Raw genomic sequence first — 22,097 nt, forward strand, 5'->3', positions numbered from 1 at the left:
AATATAAATATGCCCAGTAATTCTCTGTTTTATGATGGGATTGTGACTTCCAAATATGGTTTAACGTCACTATTTTCATAAATGACAAGCTAAAAGTATCCCAGTATCCTTCCATTTCAATAAACTTCAATCCGTTTCAATTATCACCATCACACACCTCACTGACCACAGAGATGACTCTGCACAGATAGCATAATTTTACAAAGTGTTTCCATTGCTTGAGGGAACATTGGAATGTGGCCATTTATGTATCTGTTGTCACATCTGTCTGGCTGTCTGAATAACACCATGTAGGTATGTGTTTTCAAACATCTGTTTCACCTGTCTGAGAAATGTAATGTTTGGATGAAGGAAAAAACGAGAGCATGAAACAAACCACTACATCAAAAGCACAAAACCAATGATCCAAATTAAATTAATGAATGGAATATTGCTCACTAAATCAGTCCAGGATAAATGAAGATGTCTAGATTTCTGTGTATCAGCAAGTAGCTAATTCAATGTAAGATTTTCTACCTAAACAAATAGAAAAAGACAAACCTGTCCAAAATAAAAAAAAGGATATAAAGACAGCTTACAGCTTCCCAAAAGGTTTACACCAATTTATCCAGTCGCTGTTTTCGCTGCTCATGTTACATTTCTCATTTAATTCAATCCTGAATGTGATGGGCTCTTTTGAACTACACCCTTTGTATAATCATTGATTATTTCTTTGTCTTTTAAAATAGACTTCTGCCTCACTGATGGGATATCATAATTGATTTCAGTGATATTTACTGCTGCTCTCAGCAGATCCCTCTTCTTAATGCATAACATTATAGATAGTTATTGTCTACAATGGTCCCCCAAAAATAGCAGAAGCCACTCCTTTCTGGGCAAAAGAAGATGCAACAGACATACACTATATATGCTATATATCATTCACTTACTGTAGCAGCCATTTATCTCAAAAGATTTTCACCAATAATCAAATATACATTATACAAATTATTCCTCTTGAATTACAGGTCAAGCTTGGTTGTTTCTACACTAATTCTGGAAGAAACTCGGCTCACTGAACTAAACAGGACTTTTAAAAAAGACACCACAGTTCATTGCTTCATAAAAGTTTCCAAATTTCCACTTAGAACAAGGAATTTGCATAAATAATCACAGACTTTTACTTTCCTGAAATATACCCAACAATGACTCAAATTTGAACAATTTCTAAACGGTGTGGACTTAAGCAGCTGGAAAATATAAAACTGCAGCAAAGTGATGGCTGCATTTGTACAGCAGCAGAAGGCATTTTGACTCAGGACCAGTTGGCCTGACTCGGGAATAACCAGTTAACTGGGCCATGTGCTCCCTTGCTATTACTATGTTTGTGATTATGAGTCACACTTTACACCATAAATGGTGGGAGGCATCTTAACCCACTGCTGTTATGGCCCCCATTTGATGTGTTGGCACTGGCAGACCAAGTTTCACTACAAATGAATTGTATTGTAGCCTTCTAGAGCTTACACAGTTCACGTTTGTCTATGTGTGACGTCTTCAAGCAGAGATTTAGGTAAAAGGAAAAAAAAAGGGGATTTTCTGACTGAAAATTTGACTTTACAACAAATTAGTCTGTAATCTAATAATACTGACATGGTAAAGCACAATCTCAGTATCAACAGCTTTAGCCATCAAATATTTAGATTCTTCAATGGTGATCAACCAGGGATTTTTGGCACAGAAAAATGTATTATTAGCAAAGGGACCAAGGCATGCACAGAAATATAAATAGGGCCTTGTGCTGACATGTTGCTTCAAAGAAGGGGAAAGATCACCAATCCTAACAGATTTTCTGTGTTTACTGCTACTAAGTCTAAATATACCGACAAAATGAAACGCATTCAGAACATCCCCAGTTTTCCATACAGCCTGAAATGTGCAGGTGATGAAACCATTTTCCCTCTGGCTCACAGATATTTTGAGCCAAAAAGTTTACAGTTTCCCCCTGAGAATGTGACTTATGGAGCTAGATTACTCGTCCTGTAAAGCTAAGTGATGAAAGCCCACCTGGAGTCGGGACGACCCAATTTAAAGCTGAACTTCTACACTTTCTATTGGAAGACAGAAAATCTAGGCCAATAGCAAAGGTTAACATGAAGTGTAGGATAGGATTACAGCTAGGTTTGTACCCTATTGTGACTTGGCGCTTGTCAGATCACATCAGGCTTGTTGTACTTAAAAGGATGATAACACGTAGACCGAGGGATACATATCTTTTTTAAATGCGATAGAGCTTTCCTCATTGCAAGAAACTTCCATTTGCATCCGTGCTGCATTGCTCCAGCAGTAAATTGTCTTGTTGGTTTTAAATGTAAAAAAAGCAGCAAGTTTGGATGACTTCATAACTCTGTTCCAAATCAAAAGCATTTTTATTTATATTTATGGATTAAGTTAGAATAATCTATACCATGGAAACAATGCTGCAATTTGCACCTATATTTTGTTTATTGAAATTTCAAATTGAACCAAGAACAAGGTTTTCCTGGCAGGCGTGCAGGGTTAAAAGCCCTGGACTTTCAAGGAGCAAACATTCACTTTTTATTTGATTGAACTAAAATAGTCCTCGAAAGTTTTTTTTGTTTGTTTTTTTTCAAACTCAGACTTAGTAAAAAAATAATGTAAACAGAGCACATCTTACATTTGAACGTCAATAATCATTCTCTAAAAGAGCAGCATTATCTCTTGGACAAGGCATTTACTTAATTTGGCAAAACAAAGAAATCAGAAAATACATTCAGGTCCAACCTGTAGGCCTTTACAATTTTTTTTTTTTTTATGTATGACTAACATTAGCAGGTGGGATGAATTCCCTTATGGCACACACACATATAACCATGTACACACACAGACGCATATACGTCTATTGGCACACATGCACACAGTGAGTCATGGCCCACTGTATCAGTCTGTGGGTCGCCAGGGGCTGATGGGGCCACTCAGCCATGAAAGAGGGTATGGAAGCAGAACAAGCACAAACACACATCACATGCAGGACTACAGGGAGACACATGCACATGACAACTTTCTTTCACATGCAAATTTTTGACATCTTCTCCTCTTGATTTTTTTCGTTCAGTGTCCTTGAACACAGTATCCCCATACCGAAATAATTCACCAAGATCTAGATCAAAAGTTGACGTCAAAGCCATGACTTCTTAAACTTTAGGAATGTTTTTAACTGTGCTATGATAATGAGGAATCGCATGTCCTTAGAGTGTGACACTTGTCAAATGTTATTGAGTGTGTTTGGATTCTGTTTGTACCTGAGAAAAAATTCTAAAACATGACAAAAGAAAACCTGTAATACTTATATCAACAATGCTCTCTGGTCTTATCATACTTACCGCATTGCAAGAGGAAGAAAACATTTCTACATCACCTGTCTTGCAATGTTCACAGACTCTGTTGGTAGCCAGAACTTCTTGTGCTGTCTTTTCTGTGTTAACTGGTTAGTGAGGATAAATCTCTGCTTTGTCAGATAATTAAGTTTGTTTTGAGATTTTGTGTGATTTATCCACTCTTCCAAGCATTTCTGTTGAATAGTTTGGTATACTGTGATACTTTTTGAAATGCACTGATATTCTGTGACTGAAGAGTGTTGGTTGTTCATTGATCAGTAAGTCTCAGAACTGCCTAAAGGGATTAATTTGGGATTTTGCTTGCTTGTAACACCACAAAGAATTCACCCGGTGTGGTCTTCTGCTGCTGTAACCCATCTTCAAAGTTTGACGTGTTGTGCGTTCAGAGGTCGTATTCTGCATTCCTTGGCGGGAACGAGTGCTTATTTGAGTTACAGTTGCCTTCCTATCATCTGGAACTAGTCTGCCCATTCTCATCTGACCTCTCACATCAACAAGGCATTTTCCTCCACACAACTGCCGCTGACTGGATCATTTTTTTTTTTTTGGACCATTCTCTGCAAACCCCAGAGATGGTTGTGTGTGAAAATCCCGGCAGATCAGCAGTTTCTGAAATACACAGACCAGCCCGTCTGGCACCAACAACCATGTCACGTTCAAAATCACTTAAATCCCCTTTTTTCCTCAATTCTGATGCTCGGTTTGAACTTCAGCAAGTCTTGACCACCTCTCCATCCCTAAATGCATTGAGTTGCAGCCATGCTATTGGCTGATTAGCTGTTTGTGATAATAAGAAATTGAACAGTTGTACCTGATAAATTGACTGGTGAGTATATATTCAACACCCCATAGCTCCTTGTCTGTATGGGGACAGAACATATGTGATGATGCATATGTTCAGCATCCACCCACATAATCTTTATGTGATGACATTAAACTGGCTGTTGCAACATCCAACTACATGACACTGCACCCATGTTACAGTGTTGACCAGTTCCTTTATGAGGAGCAGAAAGGGAGGAAGATGGCATGAGTCTGCTGACTTTCATGCAACAAACCACTCAAATAAGACTCAACTAAGACGCAACATTTTCCACAGCTCTGTTACTTTTTTATTTTCTCTTGCTTTGAATGGTTATGGTTAGGAGTTAAAAACACATGGTTAGAAAAATATACACTTTTTCATATTCAGCCTATGAATTAGTTAACAAAGACTTCTAAATGATGACATATTAAACTAAGGTTCCTCGTAATATTTTGCCAGTACATAGTATTACCAGATAAAGCTACAATTAGTGGATTTGTAGTTAATCTAGCTTTTGCACCACTCCTTCCTTTCTCTCGTCACCAGGCATGTAAATTCTTCTTACTGATAAACATTGGATAACTGGCCACTATTGATACACAATCTGCATCACTGTTATGCATCACCTTTTAAAGGTTTATCTGTTTCTGACCATTTTAGAAGTTTTGAACTTCACAGAAAAATTAAATTAAAACTAATTAAAACCTGCAGCTTCCTTTTTCCCTCTGATGGGAGATTCATTTACACCCTTATCAATCATTTTCCCTGTGATATTAGGTCGAATGATGCGTTTTATCATCCACAATATTATGCAGAAGAACTCGAAGAACATGTCAAGAACTTGACATGTCTGATATTGTTCATTAAGTTCGCTGAGTTACACGACGTTAATAGTTGCTGTATATCTAAATCAGTCCTGCTGTCAGTGTGCATGATGTGTCCTCAATTCCTGCCTGCGTGCTTTTATGCCATGCTGCTTTATGTGCATGTGCGCGTGAGCCTCCCTCTCCTTCCAAACGACATCACTGCAACCCCGCTACCCCCACCCCTCCCCTTCACACATACACACACCAGTCCCACCCCCCTATATCCAAACTACAGTAAAGCCAATTCAAGCGATTCTCCGCAGTGCTGAAAGAGCAGAGTGAAGTAAAGAAGGAGAGCGAGGAGGAGTGAAAGAGGGGGAGCACAGAGAGGAGAGAGAGGGGAGATTCGGGGAAACACGAAACAGGGATAGAGTGTGTGTGTGGCAGGAGTAGTAGATAGGGTGAGAGAGAGAAAAGTGAAAAAAAAACAGCAAATTTGCTCCCTTGGCTTCTCAGTGCGCACAGCGTCTCGGCTGCACAGTCCAGTTCCGATCATCTATTTGCTCTGCAGGGTGAGTAGCTTCTGTTGCCTTATTTTTAAATGTGCCTCACCGAACCTTCATTTTGCCCTCTCATTTTTTCACCTGGCATCAGCCGACCCATTCTCATCTGTTTTAAAACCACTCACTATTTGGGCTTCTTGAAGCGAGCTCCGCGTCTTTGGTTGCGCTTGTTAGGACTTCTTCAGCTGCAGGGAGAAATGATCCCCATGCATGTCTGTATGTTGGCATACATTTTTTGTTATTTTTTTATTACCTACCTAGTCCTCCCAAAGAAAATTAAAAAACGATAGAGAGAGAGAGAGAGAGAGAGAGAGAGAGATTGTATGAGAGATGAATCTTTCTGGGTTGAGGACAAATGTGCACTGTCTTGTTGGAAGCTGCTGCACGGCTGGTTTCTCGCCTGTTAGTGGAAGAATGTGCTGCGCGGTGATTAGTGCGTTGCGTTTGGAAGGAGCTCGCTGTAACATTGTACAGTACAGTCTCAATAGAGTCTGGAGAGCAGCGCAGTGAAGCCGCTTCGCTTCCTGAAGGATAATATAAAGAGGAAGGTGAGGAGGAGGGATGGGGCGAAGTGTGTGAGGATGATGTGATTGTGCCACTATCCGTGAGAGGGAAAATGAGAGGATTTTGGGAGCGATCAGGAGTGAGGCAAACGTGTGAGCACATTCGTGTGCGTGTGTCCCCTCTAGAAAACTCTTGGCTTCTTGCTGGGGGAACCCATCCTCTGATACTGTTCCAGTAGACTGCAGTACTTATTACGGAGTCTCTGTCTTTCTACTTACAACACACATCTGTAATATATCTGCGTGTATATTATAGGTAAAGTAAAAACAACAATGATCAAACAGTGAGAGAGAAAATAAAGGCCCTGTTCCTTTCTTAATTTCTTGGGATTTCCAGTATGTACCTTGGTAATTATAGGGCCAATAGAGAGAGAGAGAGGGAGAGGGAGAGGGATCCTGCAATGAAGTACTTATGTACAGTAGACGTGCCCCAGCCGAAATAGCTCCATCGCCACATAATTATGTGGTTATTGTGTAAATGTAGATCAATTAATAAGTAAGTCACAACTACATTTACAATCATCTCTGAAAAATACATCTGCACCCACATGTTAGCCTTTGGCAATGTAAACAACAGCTATTGTTATTAGGTTAGAGAATATTAAATGTAGGGACTCCACACTGCAACGTTTTTTGTTAGCAGTATGACCAGTGGTGTATGGAGAAGTGGGCAGAGTTTTCACATGTGAATGTTAAACTATTGTTTTACTCCCCCTATGAACTTTTGAGAAGTTTCACTTAATTTCACTTTCAATTAATAAATTGATTAATTAGACTTTATATGTACTGCACTTTTCATGCAAACTGAATGTGGCCCAAATTGCTAAGTGTAAATACAATAAAACATTAACATAATTAAAAGAAGCAATAAAAAAAGATAAAGAATTCCCACTAAGCCTCAACCTACCATCAAGCCTAAAGCACTGAAAGGTTTATGTTCTAAATCTAAAGCTGACATAATATGGAAATAACGTTCTTTTTTTTTTTTGCTTAAGATATCATTGTGTTTGAAATCACACATTCCTGGTATTTTGTTTGGGCCTTCTCTATCTGAAAGTGTTTCATTCAGAGAGCCATTCAGAGTAGCAGTGGGAACTCTTGTCCCTCTACACAGTTATTCAGCCTCATCCCTTTTTTTTCTCCGCCCGACTTCAACTTTAAATGACTTTAAACTTTAAATGCTGCATTTGCTTACCTCAGAAGTGGAAAGTTGAATCTTTCTTGCTGTAGCTTTTTGCTTTGCTTTGCTGTTAGCATCATAGCTCATCATTAGACATATAGTAGATTTAACATAAGAAAAAAATGAGCTAATAACGCTCTGCCAGCACTTTGTTTCAGTCAGAAGTTGCTCTTTCTTATAGTGACATGTTCGAAGGGCTGCAGAGTACTAAAGATCTTAAAAGAAGCAGACCCTGAGGCAGACTTGAGTCACTCCATGCCCTGAAAATGATGTAAATTAATGAATGAAAAAGGAGCTTCTGTACTTCCTGTTATTTTCACCAAAGCATGTTACAGACAAGGGCTTCAAGAAATTGTGTCATCATCTAAAAAAGTGGGCATGATAGATCTTCAAAAAGAAAAAAAATCATTACAAGGGACTTCAGGTCTGAGGAAACACTGATATTTAGATCTCATAAAACTCGTAGAATTGCCATGGGGAAAGACTAGAGGCAAATAAGAGAATTGCAAAACTGCTCAATTTTAAAAGTTACTTGAAACAGATGATGGCAATGGAATGAAATAAGTTTAAACTTTTATCTAACTTATGGGCCACATTAGATAAAATTGACGAATGTTGTAAAAAAGTTTTGAGACCACACTAAAAGTTCAATTGATATAATATTGTTAGTATAATGTACATACATAGATGTAAAAACAGATAGAAATAACAGATACATTAACAAATAACTGAAATTGAGCATAGCAATGGTTGATATGTAGCGTTGTGTACTTTAAAAGTAAAATAATTTTCTTTGCAATTCGGAAAGCTTAGCATTAGAATCTGCTTCTGATCTCATTCAATCAAGCAAGGGTTACAAACACAGAGTGTACTTATGCATCTCAGTCATGCGTGCTTATAAGAGTGATTAAAAGAATTAACTATATACCCTTCAGCTATGTGCCATGCAGGAAAAACATTAATGAGTGATTAGTTTCTGTGCCACATAAATTAGTTATAGTCTTAGCCAGATCACCCCTAGAAACAAACATTTCAACAATGTTGGAACTATGTTCTATTGAAAATAAAATATTCATTTATGAGATTTACAAATCATTGCATTCTGATTTTATTACATTTTACACAGCATCCCAACTTTATTGTATTTGGTTTGAATCTGGATAGCACATTCCATTCTGTACATGATTTAGCCACTTTTCTGTGTCTCACAACAATACTGCTCCTTCAACCTAAGAAACCAAATAAAAAAAATCAATATTTGAACTGTCTAAAACTCCAGCTTTTGGTGTCAGTCCCTCAGTCAGCACCAAGGATTAGTTATAGCACTGCCAGTTTCTAACAGCATACAAGCAATCCAGTTGAACATACAGGTTCTGCTGTTTGAATGAGATAAAGAGTTCTTCATTAAAGTATGAATAGGACACTGGTGGTTTGATGCAGGCACATGCCCTGTAGAGTGAAGGTCAGATATAATGAACAGCTATTTACCTAATTACAAATATGCCTGTGGAGTGCTTGTAAAAGAGGTGAGGTATCTCCATTAGCTGCTTTCTTCAGTGAGGGTAAATAAATCTTACAGGAACCTCAGGTGTTTAACCCTCTGAGGTCTATGATCATGCTGGTGTGACGTCATTACGGCTCAGACCCCAGAGGGTTAAAACGTTGACCGACAATGTGAGTCGCTAAAAATGGCGGGGTCAGTTCCGCTAGAGTTACTCAATAGACTGTGAAGCGTTTCAAATCTGGCAGAGAGATAACAACATATCACTGCTGTTATTGGAGAACCTGCACTTTTACAGTAAATTAAGCTGCAAGATAGGTTTTACTGGGTTTATATCCACAGTTTCTGCAGAGCTCATCAAGGTCAAGGTAGCCAAGAGCATGGAGATAAAAATCAATTGAAAAATTGTCTGGGTTAGCCAAACACAAACGTCATCCTTGTGAAAATTCAAGCATCAATTGGGGTCAAAGATGTAATTGTTGAATCTAGATTTAGTTCTAGGAAAGGCCAACAGTCCAGTATGAACAGGTGTTATTCTTGAATAATGAAATTATTGCACAATAACTGAATTTGATATATAGAAATAAGACAAGAGAAATGTACAAAGTAAAATACAGTTAAGTACATTGTACATTTGTCAATCTGTAGTTGAAATGACAGGATTCACCCAAGTCTCAGAGTGAAGAACCTGATGCCAACAAAATAAAGACGCGGTTTGCTTTAAGAATATAATGGACCAACAAATTAGATTAAATTTGTAGGGCCTGGAGAGACCTTGAATCGAGAAAGCTATGCACCAATATTCAACAAAGCAGTTGATGCTGGAAACTGTTGCTTCATTTGCTGTGTTGGTATGAGTGTTATTTTACCCAGAATTAATCTGAATAAACAAAACTGTCACATTTAAGCAAACCACAGTACATTATTTATTTGCATCATCACAATACATCATCTCATATGTAATGAATGACTAAAAAATTATGCAATGCCACAAAAAAAAGGGCTCAGTTATTTAACCGTCTCACAATGTAGACACGTTGCTATAAAAGGAGTAAAAATGATATACATATTAACGTTATGAGATTAAAAAGATGACATACTTTGTGACCATATTGTGTTGTGTAGTGAAGCACAATTATATAAAAACAATGTCACATAACACGTGGAAATATAAACCTGTGTCACTAAATATGATGAAATTTTGCATTGGTGTACTAATGTGAGAATAGTCACTGCTGAAGGAAAAAACTTTCTTATTTGACCTATGAAATATTTCCCAAAAGGCCATTTTTTGTTGTTGTTTGTAGTGTTTATTTATATGCATTTAAATTACCTTTACACCACAGTTATTATTCGGTTACACTAACAGACTCATTGTTGCACGACACTGAAAAGTTTAAGGGCTCAAATTTAAGTTTCATGAAGAAATGTATCAGTTTCCTTTGCAAACAAAATTCTTTGTTAACCTGAGCTTATGTCCTTCACATCCTTCCAGAAGTTTTGGATTGATGTTGTAAGCAAAGCAGCTTCAACAAACAAGGCAATGCTTTTGAAACTGTGATATTGTGCAAAATGGTATGCAGTTTTGGTCTTTTGAGTGGACACAGTGGAGGTAAAAAATGAGATGATGAATGAAAGTGGGCTTTGATCAGTGGGAGTAACGGTACAATAGAGGTAAGTGGGCTTATGGATTCGAGTCTGATTTATCATGTACCAAGGTCATAGTTGCATGATGTTTATTTTCTTTTACTGAGACATCAGCAGATCTTAAAGTTGATTTACCTATGTTTTACATGTGAATTGTGCATATTTTTGATGTTCGACAAACATGGGATTTGTAAAACAAACAAAAAAATGGTTCCAATATTTACTTATTTTTGAGAATGTGTTCCTTTGTTCAATTCATCCATTAAAGTGTGTATAGTATGGGCCTGCCATTCCACACGGATACCAGAAATGGCAATTAAGTGCCTAGCCTAGGTAATGAACCATCACTAGTGTCAGTTGTTGAATAACAGAGAGAAAAGATCACATTGTGCATACAGTGTATACCATCAACGTGATAGTGTGGTAATGGGACACTGTTTCAGAAAGTCACAATTTTCAGATGTTCTCCATCAACCAATTCAGATATTGGAGGGGTTAGAGGCGGTGATGTTTCTCATCGATCAGACGTGTGAAATTGGAGGATCAAAGCAGTCTGCATGTGCCAGACCCTTTGATCGAGTGATATTCAAAGTTTGTCTTCATGCAACAAAACCAATATTCACCCTCTAGGTTGGATTCGGGAACAAGCTGACATCCTGAAACCAAAATAACTTTCCTAAAAAGATGCTGAATAGCAGGGGAACTTTATCAATCTGCAAATGGTGCACAGTTAGTATTTCCCTTCCAAGCGATGCAGAGTCAAACGTGACCTCAAACACTCATTACACAACATTTAAATGTGATGGAATGGTGAAGGCATTTCTTTTTTAACTTTAGGACTTTGTGAAAGCTGCTCTGTTCTTGTACAGGCATACATAACACTTGGTGTGTGTCACATACTGTATGTGTGTGAGGTACAAGGACTTCCCTCTGTTTTTGGGCCAAGGTCTTTCCCTTTATTCTCCCTCATCCGTCTCTGCCTTTCCTCAGCACATTACTGTAAGCCATTCGGAAACACTCCCTTATCTTCTCCAGTGTATTTTTTTTCCTTTTTTAAACCAGCTGCATAGGCTAATTATCTTTATCAGTCCAGCAGTCATTCTACAGTCTATAGGATGAGTGTTTGTTTCCCAAAGCTTTCATTGCCCTAAGTACTGCTTTGAGAAATGAGAATCTTCTTTGATTCTTGAGCCTAGAGCATGTTTCAGTTAAATTCCCAGACATGTTTTAGAGCATGTTGATGCAATGTTTCCATGATATCTTGTTTCTGGCATGTTAGGAGCAAGTATCCTTTACTCATTTACTCCTCTCTCTGCATGTCTTCTCTCTTCTGTTTCTTCCTCTCTTTCTTCATTCCTTCTTAGCTTAATGCCTTAAGCATTCAGTTAATTTCTACTTTTCATATTTTACCTAAAATCCTTTTGACTGGTTCTTATGTCTCATAGCATAGCTCACAAATTCTTTTTCTACTCCCTATCACATTTATTCTAAGATTTTCTCACATAAGATCTATTTGATCCTTTCCCCTCCCTATTACTTCCTTTGCTCTTTTCATCATTCCATCCTCTGTGACTCTCCTGCCCTCATCATCTTGTCTTCCATTCTTTCAATCTTTAAATATCATCTCTTTTCCTGCCAGTTGGCACAAGTCTCTATCTGCTAACTGAGGGACATATTGCCTTCTCAACAGAAAACAACACACCCACCTCACCCCCAATGCTAGCAAACAAACCTGGGAACGCCATCTGTGGAGCCCCGCTTGGCACCATAGGATGTGTAATTTCGTGGTGTTCAGCAGTTGCTTTCCCTTGCTCTGCATTGACCCATAGTTGATGCTAAGTCTTTCATCTCTGTGTCGTGTTTCTCTTTTTATGTCTTTGCCACTTCTTAGTTGTACTGGCCAAGATGGCAGTCTCTGAGGGTGTCTGACAGCAATATTGGTGACGAGGGTTTTGTTTTTGGAATATATTTCTCTTGAAAGTGTAGTTCTCCACTTGTTTTCTTCTAATCTGACCTCTTTTTAGAGTCGTGATGCAAATGCTTTACATTCACTGGTGTGATTAATTGATAAAGTTTGTAACTGTTTTTAAAAGAGCTAATTTAACAAAATTAGCTAAAATGTCCAAGTATGTTTATTGAAAATTATAAAAGTACCACCAAAAAAATCTCACTAAATTATGAGCAATATTTCCTCCCCCAACCACACAAGTCCTGGAGTGTAATGTGGAAAAAAATATTAACTTCAATTTAAGTCATTAGTAAGGCCAAATCCACATTAATATTATTGAGTGTATAACTGTCACTACTTAGACTGTAGCTATGTGGATTAACTTATCTTTTACCACTGAAAGTGATGGTTGCTCCATCTTTTTATTTATTTTATTTACAGCTGCATTTCCCTCAGCCCAATTTGACCAATGATTTCAACAATCTCAGTTTCTCCAACGTGTCTATGCGCATCAGACTGGACCACAGTTATAATTAAGAAGCGCAGTTACCAACACAAACATACCACCCTCATCATCAATAAAGAGGACTGGTGAAAGAACATAAAAAAAAACAAAGGAATGATCTCTCAGACTGTACCGCACAATGAGCTCCTTAATAAGTACATATCCGGAAATTAATTCAGATATACAATGCTTCTGATTAAGTCAACTTATCTTCACTCCTACACTGACAATCCTGTTTTAATGTATTAATTAGTAAGGCACACTCATTCATTAAGTTGGACTACACTCAGTGTGCTTCAAAGCCTCCAGTAAAAGAAAAAGGGAAAGAAAAAAAATAAAATTAACCGTGAATCAACATATAATCGTGGATTTGCTTGGGGTGTGTTGTGGAGCCAGTTGCTGTACAATCAAGTGTAAAAACAGAGGATGAATTCTAGCCCACAACGATGTACATCTTTACTTTTAAAACCACACCGAAGGGGTTCCTTTTGTGATACCCTCTGTGAATCTGTAAACAGACTCAGACTGAAACAGGAAAAAAGAACAGGTGCTTATGCACAGCAATAGAACAGAACAAATAATGAAGAAAAACAAAATGAGGCCTAGTGATCAAAGAGCAATATAACTGACCAGGACTTCTGACGTCTGTTCTGTTTGAAGCCTCTGTTCACATTTACAAATAATAAATGCTTTGGTTTGAAGCTTGTGTTGAACAGGAGATTTGTACATTAGAATTTACACATTTCAGACAAAATACCGACTGGTAGACGGCATGCTGGGAGCAGTCACAATAATTCTACTTTTTTCTTTTTTTCTTAGTGATAATAGTCTATGCTTACATGGCAGTGAGACGATCCTGTGAGGTGAGGTCCCTGAACAAAAAGCCAAAACACTGAATTTCAGGATCTAACATTTGTTTAATAATTCTTGTCAATATACAACTAAAAAAAAAATTAAATGTACAAACCAAGAGAAACATGTCTGGTAGAGAGAAATAAAGAGAAAATTAGATTTTTTTTTTTCAAAAAGGGAGAAAAAATGTGCCGTATGTGAGGACAATTGGAGCAGTTGATCATGATCGAGTGAGGATTTCAGCACCCCAGTGGTGGACAGCTCCCCAGTGTGCTGGACTGTAAATGATACTCCATTTGAATTTTTCCACCAATTTATTACAAAAGTTATCTTTATCCTCAGGTTGACATGGCTTTCTCAGTACTTCATTATACAATTCAGAAGCTTTTTTAAAAAGCAATTTTAACTATACATCGATGTTAGTTAAATTAAAGGACTGTAATGCAAATTGGCTGAAAATCTGTCGTTTGTCCATATATACAGGTCAAAGAACAAAGTCTCACTAATCAATTTTAAATGAGTGACTTGCACGCTTCTTCTGAGAAAACTTTAATGAAATGATTGGCAAAATAGAAGAAATGAGCAAGTGACCTACTTCACACACTGACTTGAGAAAAGCCAAGAGTTTGTTGCTGCCAACTGATTTATATGAAGCATATTTGTCCTTTGAATGGAAAAACAAACATGCTGTGGATAATTTTCATAATAACTCAGTCAACTGTTACCTCAAAAATATCATTACATTTCCATTGCTTATGAAAACTGTTATCAAAGTACATTCAAATGTTAAATAATTACTGTGTTAAAAAAAGTCCCATGTGTCGGCTAATCAGTTCTTAACAACTGTCTTCATATGTTTTCTCCTCCTCCAACAAATCAACTACACAGTTTCTGCTCTCCTCGCTCCATTGATTTGTTATATTATCAGATTTCCTTTTTTTTCTTCTTCCAGCTACTCTCTCTCAATTTCCCCATTTTCTTCCATCGTTCTGTCTTCCACTCCTTCACATCATTCTACCTGTCCCTTTATTTATCCTTAATCTACTACTCTGCCATCTTTCCTTTTATTATAATCCCTCTATTTTCCACTTTGTTCCCTCCAATCCACCTGCCACCTTATCCACCTTATTCCATCTTCTTGTAGTTTCTTGCATATCCCAAAAAACCCTGTCCTCTTGTTCCCCACCCATTTTATTCTCAGTTCACCTTTCCAACATGTGTACCTCAAATTGTTTGTTCCGAAGCACCAGTGCTCCATTCATTGGTAATTCATCACATTGTCTCTGCTCCTGGGTTATCCCTGCACACACACAGAGTTAGTTAGCAGCCGATGCAGCCTGGGAATTGTGGTAATATTCTCAAGGCTTAAGCTACAAAGAAAACCTCATCCCAGTCCATTTGTTGTCTGCTATCTCAGCAAACACAAGCCTGGTTCAATGTGTGTGACTGTATTACTCATGTTGTAGGGACATAAATCTGTTTACAGCCATATTGTGGGGTCTCTTCTCCCATTTGGGAACAAGTAAAACTTTGCTAAAATGGAGTTCATTAAACTTATGAAGACTTGGTTTAAGTTTAGAGTGTGGTTAGATTTAAGATAATGTGGGGGTAATGGCTAAAGTTAAGCTTGTAGTGATTATGATTGGAGTTGATCTCAAAGGAACAAACTAATGTGTTCTTCGAAGTAACAGGAACATGGCACAGTGTATTAGTGTGTGTGAGCCTGAATGAAATAGCCGTCACAACAGTTCCTGTCCTTCAAAGCCACATTTCTTTCGAATAATTCCTCTCTCTATCTTTCTGCTTCCAGATTTTCAGTGTTGTTCACTAAACCACCAGACCAACTCATGGCTTATAGGTTTTTGCATGTTTTTGGCTCCAGATTAACTTGTTGTTCTGATTTATACAATTTTGTTAATTTTGTTGAAACGACAACACAGGAATTTAATGCTCTGTAAATAAAACTAAATTGAATTAAATTACTACAGTCAGAGCAAGAAGAAAAGCTGACAACTAAAGGAAAATAATGTGTGAATGCAATAAATAATCGTATCAACATCACTTCACATCATTAAAGCATGATGATAGATCTGACTACGTACTATTGTGTATTCTATTAAATGAATGTCCAGCAGGTGTATTCTTGACGTATGCGTCAGTGTCTTGCTCTGTCAGATGCAACACTGGCTATTATCGTTACTCTTTGTACATTTTCTAACATAATTTATTGGTTGGGAAGTCGTTCTTTCACGTGTAGATTTCTTATCTCGGAACCTAACCTGTCTAAAGCAAGTTAAGTTTTAAGCACAAGTTGCAATAAGAAGTGAACCAGCTTTGTGATACTGAAAATCCAGAACAGAACCTGAAGATACCTTTCTAAGCCACTAATTCTACTGCACAGCACAGGATTCAGTTCCTAATTACCACACCTGCACTTCATTACTTATTACCTCCCTCAGTATATAAAGACCCTGGTTTTCATTTGAGCTATGTCAGACTGTCATCTTTGTTTTGGTTGTGTGTGTTGCTCCTCCTCATGCCAAGTTACATTTCCTCATGGCTGCATAGACTCCTTTGAATTTCCTGCCATTGCAGTTCTCTTGGTTTTGTTTAATATGGTTTATTTATTTTACTTGACCTGCCTGTCACTCTGCACTACCTTAACACACCATGCCCAAACCTTCTATGACTTGCACATTTAGCTCTGTTTGCTTAACAGTAGCACTGTGTCTATCACCAAAAATGAAAAATAGAAAAAAAAAGCTGTGTTATGGGATACAGTTTATTGCTGAGGTTATTTTATTACTTTAGTAAAAATAAAAATTCATGGTTCTGACAGAAAACGCATCATATTAACATTTTAGAGACTCCAAAAGATTCACAAATCATATCTGAATGGGAGTTGATGTCAAAGGAGCCTCTTTCAGTGTGCATTCTGGCTTTGCACTGACTCTACTCATCTTATACACACAAATTCAAACGCGCAGGCAAAATGACTAAAATCAATCTTTGGGAATTCTGTCACGCAGCGTTTCCTGGTACTGAGGACCTGCTGACCTTTTTATTTTTTTTAGATGTTCCTCAGCTCGAACACACCTGTCTCCATTGAGTGGGTCATTAACAGTCTGCTGCAGAACTTGATGACAAGCTAATGATCTCTCATCTAAATTAGGTGTGAGGCAGCAAGGAAAAATTATATATGCAAGCGAGTGGATCACACGACCAAGATTGGAAATCATCCATATATGACTACTGTAGGGCTCTGTAAAGGCCCAAACTCCCAGAAAGTTATATTATTGTTCCCCATATGCAGATAAGATGGAGGCCATGCCAGTGTGCAATTCAGAAAAAATAAACCTGATGAGCACGTCAACCAGTGCTTCTTACTTTTTGAAGATCTCTGGAAATAAATCAACACAAGATATTAATACTGAAGTTTCAATTGCTTAAGAAAGTCAAATATTATTATTTATTTCATCAAAAAGTTAATGTAAAAACAAAAGGATTATACACTTCTTTTTGTTCCACATAATTTTTTTTACCTGCCAGCTCTACCTTTGTGAGGCGGAACTAACTTTAACAATTGTTATTAGTACAAACTCATCAACCACATTTTAAAGCTATGGCCATCTATAGAGCCTTACTCGGGTCTAACAGTCATTATACTCTGTTAACAGAGTCCTGCAGCCTCTCAGATATGTGGAGGATGGATCTGTGTGTTTGGACACAGCAATACAGGATGCCTGACTGCTTCGTGAAGAGACTGACATTTACAGCACTAAGACAGATGTTTATTTACACAGGGCAAGCACAACTCATCTTTCTGTTAGTAAGAGTTTTTCTGAATCAGTCTTTCAGTGATGTCTGGTTTGAATGTGCATATAGTAGAAAGTCATTCTTACTTTTCACCCCTTGTTCCTTTGATGCATTTGCACAGTCCAACAATCAGACTTTATGTTCTGCTAAAAGTTTTTATTGAACTATGGGAATTGAATTCAGTCTAACATTAAAATTCATGTTGTACCCAAAGCACTAATACAGTTTGCATTGTCTGGTACCCCCATATGAACATTCTTACAAGTCAAAAAAATGTATGGCCTGTCCACAGGCCAAAGCATTTGAAACCCTTCTTTGCATATGTTTGTGCATGCACTTTGTGTTCTATTTGTCTGTTCATATGCAAAATTGAGTAGTTGCACATAGGTGCATCACTACTTACTTAAATGGCCATCATAATCCACTCTTAGACTGCTGAATGTGCTCCGCAGAATCTAGAAGGAACGATAAGGTCACACTTCATGTCTTCCTGCCTGACAGTGAGGCACGACACTTTCTTTGTGCATCTTATCTGTTCGGTTGTGATCTTGTCTCCTGAGCTTATTTTGTTCTCGACTGGTCTCTTATCAGTTTCTCACTCTCTCAGCCTCCCCTCGTAAACAATGTTTTATAGAGTTGGTGAACCCCATTTAGCTCTTAATGTTGAATGTTATTTATTTGTGGTCATGAATAAAAGGTATTTACTTTAATCAGAATATTTTTTTTAACAAGACATGTTGACATTTTCTTTGCTTTATATTTTATTGAATTCTAAATTGCTGTGGAAGAAAATACATTTTAGAGATAGTATGTTAATGCAAGAGAAACTCGGATATCTCACATACGAGTCCATCTCTCAGCATCCCATAGAAAAAGAAGAATCAAACAGAAAAAGGCCTAACAGGCTGGTAAATTCAAATGTCCAGTCTCCTTGCTGCTTTTTAATGAACAAAAATGTAAATTCATAAATGTTGTCTCCACCAATGCATTTAACATCTTTTAAATCTGAAAATATAGCTCATTAGTAGTGAAAGAAAAACATGGCAGATATTCACCGATGGCGGTGACTCCTTTTAAGAAAACTATGTTCCCAGCCACACACAAAAAGATTAAATCAGAGCAGATTTGAGAGTTTGGCTGCCAAACTCTTCAGATCTCAACACACTCTGAGGGACGCTTCCAGTCCTTTGAAGCATTACCTATCAGCTGACAAAGCATTCAACTACCAGCCTCTGACATCTTTGTGCATAATTCCACAGGAAACATTCATGCCTGGCATGATTAAATGGCTGCTTAAGGGGGACCTACTCAATATTATGTTGGTAGTAAAATCAAACAAAGTCAGAAAATAGAAGACGCATAGCTTAAGATACAGATCAATTCCAAAGACTGTATTAAAACGCAGAGATGTTTAAGTCATTTAAACTCTTCCTGGAACCTTGAAAAAGGAAAGGTGGATGAAAGAAGGCATTACTTTGTGTGATTCAAAATGGCCTTTGCTTCTCTGATACTGTCAACTGTGAATTTAAGTTCTGTGGGACATTATCAAGTATATACAAAGGCTCTTTCTGATACTTCAACACTATGTTTTGTGTTTTGCCATGTGTGATTTTTAACAGCTCAACTTGTTTTGCATGAGTATCGTATTGCATCATTTAATTCCGTTTGTTTTTCATAAATGCAAATGGAGCCTGTGGTGTTAATTCAGTTTTAACAGTTTATGTGATCACAACTACAGGTGGTCTGCCGGATAATTGCATACAAAACAAAGGCAGGCTGGTTATTTCTATGAAGTGATGTCTCTCCGTTTGCAAGCAGTCAACAGATGGACGAATTTTGCACAATGATGCCTAAAAACGGGGGAGAGAGGTAAAAAGGGACCCAGGCTTGATTTTGCTTCTAGGCTTGTAGCTGTGTTTTGGCACAGCAGAGCAGCGCTTTGGGTCAACGTTTAGTTTTTGGATTGCTCTTGAGTAGAGCATGATGCGTCACATCTGTTACATCAGCAGAGTCCACAGCATGGTGAATGAGACCTCCATTTTGACTGGGAGGATGAGGTGCTGTGTGTGTTAGGAGGAGATGTTTCTCAATGTGTAAACAGTTGAAAGTGATGCAAGGCAGAGGCAGCTTTTCTGCCACCTAGTGAGTGACAAACTGCACTGCATGTTACCTGGAATCCTGACAAAACTGAAATCTCATCTGCTGGTTTCCAGTAGGTCGTCAGATGATTCCGGTTTGAATTTAGCATAATTTAGTTTGGTTATTTACTGAGCATTATTATCATATATGAAGCCAAAAGTATCCTAAAATGTTATGGCATTTTGCGACCAATTCAAAATGTGTTATTCATGTTGCTCTCATGGGTTATGATGACTGTTGGTCACTGAACTTCTTCCTCTTGAGGTGCATCCTTACATCTCACCGAATTTTTCCGCTTGAACCCATTTTTGTCTTAGCTCTCAGCCAAATTTACATCTTTAAAGCTTTCTTTTTAATTTTTTGCACTTCTTAACTCCAGATTCTTCTCTGCTTTTGGTTTGTTTTTCTCTTATTCACTTTTATCATTGTAAAATGGTCTCTTATAACTTCATATACTGTAATTTATTAGCACTTACATAATCAGCTAAACCTTTGGAGTGGTTAGAAAAGCTGTTTTTTAGATAATGTCATGAGAAGGTAATGTGTTGATACTGGAGTAAGAGTCTAACAACTGAAGTCAAAGGAAATCAAGGCAATAATGTTTTCAGCCTGTATGCATATTCCTGTTAAGATAATCCTTGACAGGACTGAACAGTGCTATCATTTCTGTTTTTTCAGATGAGTTCGTTCAGTACAAGGGCTCTGACGCTGCTCTCGTCGGTTTTTGGAGCCTGTGGTCTGTTACTGGTGGGTGTCGCAGTGTCAACAGACTACTGGCTGCTGATGGAGGAAGGAATCGTCCTGCAGCAGAACCAGACCACCGAGGTCAAGATGGCGCTTCACTCTGGCCTTTGGAGAGTGTGCTTTGTGGCAGGTCAGCAACACTTTCATTCTCATACTGATTAATTTTATGTAAAATTAATTTTTTTCCAGACTTAAAATTGTGTCCTTCTCTTTAGCCATATTTCCTGTCTCCATACAACACCAGATTATTTTTGTAATTGACTTTTATGTGAAATTCTTACTTTACAATAATAAATTCAGTCCATTTGTCAAAGCGTGACTTTTACCACTCAAACTGGGATTAAACCTGTGGATTTGGTGACAAATGTATTGTATAGTCAGTTGGAGAGCTTCACTGAAGATTCAACTCCTCTTGAAGCTGCAATTGATTCATCCGTCCATTTTCTATACTGTCAATCTGTCAGGTGGGCTGGAGACTATCCCAGCAGTCATTGGGTGAAGGGTGGAGTACAGGGTGGGGTACACCTTGGACAAGTTGCCAGTCCATCACAGGGCCACATAGACACTAATGGGACAAACAACCACACAAACAGCCTCACACTTCTAAGGACTATTTAGAGTCACCAATTAACCTAAAATGCATGTTTTTGGATGGTGGGAGGAAGCTGGAGAGACCTGGAAAGAACCCATGTATACACAGGGAGAACATGCAAAGGCCCCAGGTGGGGATTGGAACCCTCTTGCTGTGAGGTGACGGTGCTAACCACCACACCACCGTGCAGCCCGCAATTGATTCATTATAGGCTAAATTGTATAAATAAAAGAGAATGATATGATATTAAATTTGGGAAGCAAAATATTTTTTTCTTTTGATTCACTTCTTCAAGCAAAAGCACCAGGGGTAGTTATATTCCAAAAAATCTGTGCACGCTTTGCTAATCAGTTCATCCTTCTGAGGGGTCACTGTAGCATAAGAAAACATTTCAGCCTTTCTTGAGAGTTTTGCAGTTTGCAATTATATGTAGTCCAACTACTTTAGATTATATAAAGCGTATAATATAAAGTGTTCCCATATTAAAAAAAAAAACTTAAAAAAACTTAAAAAATTTAAAAATGGATGGGACCTGATTTCTAACCACGCTTCCTCTGGATTTCTGACCATTGCTGCCCACTTCTTGTGATGCAGGTCCCCTGAACCTAATCACAATAAACATGTTGCTATTTGGAACAACAAAGCACACAAGCGATAAAGACATGATTTAATTAAAGTCTCATGCGACACACTCCCATCTGTGTAGCAGAAATGCAATGACAGGATCGAGTTTACTCACCATTGAAAACCAAAGAAAAGATGTGAAACACATAACTAAAAGAGTGGAAACGACACCTTGACTTTTGTTCCACCCTTAGTTACACATTGAGCTTCACATTTTAACTGTACAGTCCTGCTTTAATCTTCATCTTAACTTAATTTATGTACCTGTAGTTTATGTTTTGATCCCCTGCGACGATGGTAAACCCGCCTTCTCCCATGGCATTTGCATCATGTTTAGCAGGACCTGTGGTATTCAAGTCCCAATGTAGCCATTTATGCCAGTGTGTAGGCATCATCAGTGCTGGCAGCTCTCTT

At 37.9% G+C, this 22,097-nt stretch overlaps 1 protein-coding gene across 2 annotated transcripts in view; it reads left to right on the plus strand.

The window, feature by feature from the left end:
* Positions 1-5,318: 5,318 nt before the first annotated feature.
* LOC140275078 (voltage-dependent calcium channel gamma-7 subunit-like) overlaps positions 5,319-22,097 on the plus strand; it is a 37,838-nt gene continuing 21,059 nt past the window's right edge. For both annotated transcript variants that reach the window (XM_072370468.1, XM_072370469.1), the window contains exons 1-2: positions 5,319-5,581; positions 20,402-20,597. In XM_072370468.1, coding sequence (XP_072226569.1) covers positions 20,402-20,597 — 196 coding nt within the window. In that variant the 5' untranslated portion in view covers positions 5,319-5,581. The remainder of the gene's footprint in view (positions 5,582-20,401; positions 20,598-22,097) is intronic.

The sequence above is a fragment of the Leuresthes tenuis genome, unplaced genomic scaffold (genome assembly GCF_036924035.1).
Source record: "Leuresthes tenuis unplaced genomic scaffold, fLeuTen1.0.hap1 SCAF_18, whole genome shotgun sequence".
Lineage (NCBI taxonomy): Eukaryota > Metazoa > Chordata > Actinopteri > Atheriniformes > Atherinopsidae > Leuresthes > Leuresthes tenuis.